Source organism: Fukomys damarensis, unplaced genomic scaffold, assembly GCF_012274545.1.
Source record: "Fukomys damarensis isolate Sample0158 unplaced genomic scaffold, DMR_v1.0_HiC HiC_scaffold_25, whole genome shotgun sequence".
NCBI lineage: Eukaryota > Metazoa > Chordata > Mammalia > Rodentia > Bathyergidae > Fukomys > Fukomys damarensis.
Window position 1 is genome coordinate 3,467,519 of NW_022900937.1, and position 3,610 is coordinate 3,471,128.

The 3,610-nt window shown below is 56.1% G+C and overlaps 1 protein-coding gene across 2 annotated transcripts; it reads right to left on the reverse strand.

Moving 5' to 3' along the window:
- Positions 1–241: 241 nt before the first annotated feature.
- On the reverse strand, positions 242–3,309 carry Rpl34 (ribosomal protein L34). 2 transcript variants are annotated; one of them, XM_010641533.3, is made up of 5 exons: positions 3,234–3,309; positions 2,272–2,345; positions 2,093–2,192; positions 1,747–1,850; positions 242–373 (listed from the first exon to the last, which is right to left on the reverse strand). In XM_010641533.3, exons 2-5 carry the CDS (start codon positions 2,334–2,336, stop codon positions 289–291), a joined length of 354 nt encoding a protein of 117 aa, XP_010639835.1. In that variant the 5' UTR covers positions 2,337–2,345; positions 3,234–3,309; the 3' UTR covers positions 242–288. The 2 variants fall into 2 exon arrangements, with proteins under 2 accessions (XP_010639835.1, XP_010639836.1); XM_010641534.3 differs by lacking the exon at positions 3,234–3,309 and adding an exon at positions 3,128–3,223.
- Positions 3,310–3,610: the final 301 nt, after the last annotated feature.

A 3,610-nucleotide genomic window follows, 5' to 3' on the forward strand; every position in this document is an offset into this window, starting at 1 on the left:
GGGGAAGTGACCATCTCAGAACAGAACCTGAAGGGCTCGGGGTGTCCAGTGTGGTGGTGCACCCTGTAATCCAGAACTCGGATCACCAAGAGGCCAGCCTGGACCACACAGTGAGTTCAAGGGGAAAGTTCAAAGGGACTGGGGATGTTTCTGTGCCCACAAAGGGGCCAGAGCTGCAGCAGGAACTCAGGCGATCTGTGACCCCACTGCTGCGGCCCGACACAGGGACAAAGCCACAACGTGAACACAGAACAAGCCATCCATCTTTTATTGTACAGACAGCGTCATTTATTTGGCCTTCTGACTCTGTGCTTGTGCCTTCAACACTTTCACCACGATCTTCTGCTCTTCGATAAGGAAAGCGCGCTTGATCCTGGGAAGGAAAGCAGTGAGTGAGTGGCTTCCCACGGCGAACTCAGTCACCACTTAACACAGGACCAGAGTAACACACGGGCACCGAACCAGGGACCCATGCACAGCTGAGACCTGAGATCACGGCCGGACCTGTGGCCCTGCTTCCTCCTGCGGGGACACCTCTGGCAGGCACCCTAGCCCGAGGGAGGCCACCCCACTACCAAGGCAGTTTCCACCTCTCGCCTTTGTATTAAGGTGCAGGACACAGACCTAACTTCGTTTGCAAAATGTCTCAGAACGTTTAACCATGTCATAAAACCAGCTGTGAGCCAGGAACTAAAGTTAAGAGGGACAACGGAGGCAGGGCCTGCTCATTCATCTTAACACTGTATGATCCTGCGAGCCCACAGTTGGTTCAAGTTTGTTCCAGGCCTCACTCATTCTTGGACTTTTCCTTACAACCTAACTAATAGTTGTTTGGGGGAAATCCCGGAAACTTCCTGAAGCTGCAAATACCCTCCACAGTTTTTGGCCGGGGGCTAACTCAATCCTCGCACCAGCATCCCGCATTGTAACTGCCTGCTGGACCCTGACGCCATCTCCAGTGTTCGTGCTTTTGTTCTCCTTAAAGCTCTAAGAGCCCCAAGGTGCCACCAAAATGCCCTGTACCTTCTGAAGCTTTACTAACAGTATCTTATTAAAAACCCATGGAGACATGGCATATTTATAGTTTAAACTATAAAGATAGGCATCTTTCCGACCACATCTGAAATTCTTGTTTTTCCACAATTCGCCAGTGCTCTAAGAACGCAACCCTTGCGAATTTCAGGGATTCACCGTCAACGTTTCCTCATCACTGGAGCGAGTCTGGGACCCAAAGACTAAGACTCCGCCAGCTCGAAGCCCACAGCCGCTTACTGCCAAGGCTAGCTCTGACCTCCGCCCGCCCTCCCTGGCACACCCTCCCCACCCCCACAGGAGCCCACCACTCGGATTCCACTCCAGGCCCCAGCTGCTCAAACCCATGCGTTTCTGCCCCTCACAGCCTGCCTCAGCCTCTGCACCGGAGGATGGAAGGAAGCCTCGGTTACCCCACACTCTACCTTGGCTCGCACCTTGTCAGCCTGGCTCTTCACATAACTTGCGAGCAGAACTCCTCCCAGACGCACTTGTGCCAGGGCTAACCGGGGCCTCCCACCACACCTCTTACTAACAATGGCTTCGCTGGTGGCTCTGCACTGGAGCTCTCTGCGGCGCTCAAACCCCACCATTCCCCATGCAGTCAAGGCCCACTCTCTCACTGGCGACCCAGGACCGGAGCTGCCTCGCCTCAGCCGCTGTCGCCCCTCTGACGACCCTGCACCCTCCACCACCCCGCACCCGGGCACTCACCTGTCCCGCACACACTTGGCACACATGGAGCCGCCGTAGGCCCTGCTGACGTGCTTCTTCGTTTTAGACAATCTCATCAGAACTTTGGGCCGCACAGCACGAACCTGCATGAGGAAAACAGTATGACTGAGGAGCTTAACAGAAACAGATGCTCCTGGATGCCACAGCGGGAATGCAAGCCCAAAGAGGGAAACACTCCAAAGGGAGCGGGGCACTCAACTGACTCGGGAAAAGGCCTTCGCCCCTGGCACCTGGTCTGGATGCCCATTAATTCTCAGCCACACAGCTGCTCCATCCATTCCCGCCTCACGCGGGTCCCCCTGCCCGCTGCGGAGACACCACTCACCCCTCGCAGCCTGCCCGGGCACACTCCGCACGCAGACTTGGGGGCCTTCCCGACCTTCTTGGTGTACAGGTAAACAATTCTGTTCCCTGGGGTTCGGGACCTAGAAAGAAGAAAATACAAAGGCTCAGCATTCTGCAGAGCAAACAACGACGTTTATTCGAAGTTTTGGGAATACTTACAGCCTGGTTTTGTTAGAGGCTGTGTTGTAGGAAAGCCTACGACGGTACGTCAAGCGCTGGACCATTGTGAAAGCCTGAGTTAAAAAAGAGAATCACGTAGAAGGATCTTCCATTACAAACGCAGTTCGAAATTTAAAGCCTTTTCATGTAATTTCCACCTCTCACACCACCCCCACGTTGCACACCTCGTCCGACACGGTCCGCTGGCTGGAACCCTGGGCGGTTCCGGCACCACCGCCGCATCGGGCAGTGCGGACATCTACCCGCTTTCATCGGTCTGCTTACCCCCCACCCAAAACAAACCATCAGTCTCAAACTAAGTAAGTGAAAGGGCTGAGGGATGCAGGCCGGTGACAGTGTGTGCCAAGCACCGTGAGGCCTGAGCACAGAGCGGCGCCCTGCACATTGTGGGCCGTGGGCTCCAGGTCTTCCCACGGCGGCCCCGGGCCTACAAGTCCGCCTGTCCCTGCGGTACCAGCCGTCGGGGCACTCGACTCGTCCCACGCGCTGGAGAACATTACCGAGCCCCAAACCGCTGTCAGCCAGCAGAACTGGCTCGGAGCCGGCACTGGCAGCCAAGCGCGGCTCAGATGGAGGACGCTCCCCTGCCGCGCTCGTCTCTCCCTCGCCACCCGACACTGCGGCTCCCGCCCTCCCAAAGCCCGGTTGCGCCTAGAGCCGCGGAATGAAAACGCGGGCCCTAAGATCTGAAGACCCTCGGCAACACCCGTCTCCGGATGCCAAAGCCCCGAGTGGTGAGTCCGGCTCCGCAAGGGCGGCCGGGACTAAGCGGTTTCCGAAGCTAAAGTCTAGGATTCGCTTAAAGTCAGCCTCCCTCCTGCACCCCCAACCTTACGTCGGCGCAGAGAACTTCCCCCGAGAACTCCCCGTTCCTGCAACAACTCGGATGGCGGACGATTGTAAACAGAAGAGAGACACGGAGTAGAAGTACACAACCATACCTCCAGACACCGTCCCGGAAGAAGAAACAGGAAGTACTTGCCGGTTCAAAGGTCACGTCCTACTGCGCGGGACAGGAATTGCGTCAGAATCAGTGGCCTGACAGAGCGCCACAGTGTTGTACGGAAACCGCGGGTTGCAGAGCACTGCCATATTGTACGGAGGCCAGCGAGGGCGGGCACGGGACCTAGCAAATGCAGGAGAATGCCGCAAAAAAAATTTCGTGGGGTCGATGTAGAAGCAAATGCAAATGACACAGGAGACGAAAAGGGTAGAGGCGAGACAAAATAAACTCTTTTTTTTTTTTTTTTTTTTGAGATAGGGTCTTGGTATGTGTCCAGGATGGGAAGTCATCCTGCCTCAGCCTCCCGAGTGCGGG

Excerpts from the sequence above, each read along its gene's own strand:
- Rpl34 (XM_010641533.3), bottom strand. The coding sequence starts at position 2,336 with ATGGTCCAGCGCTTGACGTACCGTCGTAGGCTTTCCTACAACACAGCC. Across the intron at positions 2,193-2,271 it reads GCCTCTAACAAAACCAGGCT|GTCCCGAACCCCAGGGAACA; the intron begins GTAAGTATTCCC and ends TCTTCTTTCTAG. Across the intron at positions 1,851-2,092 it reads GCCCGGGCAGGCTGCGAGGG|GTTCGTGCTGTGCGGCCCAA; the intron begins GTGAGTGGTGTC and ends TTCCTCATGCAG.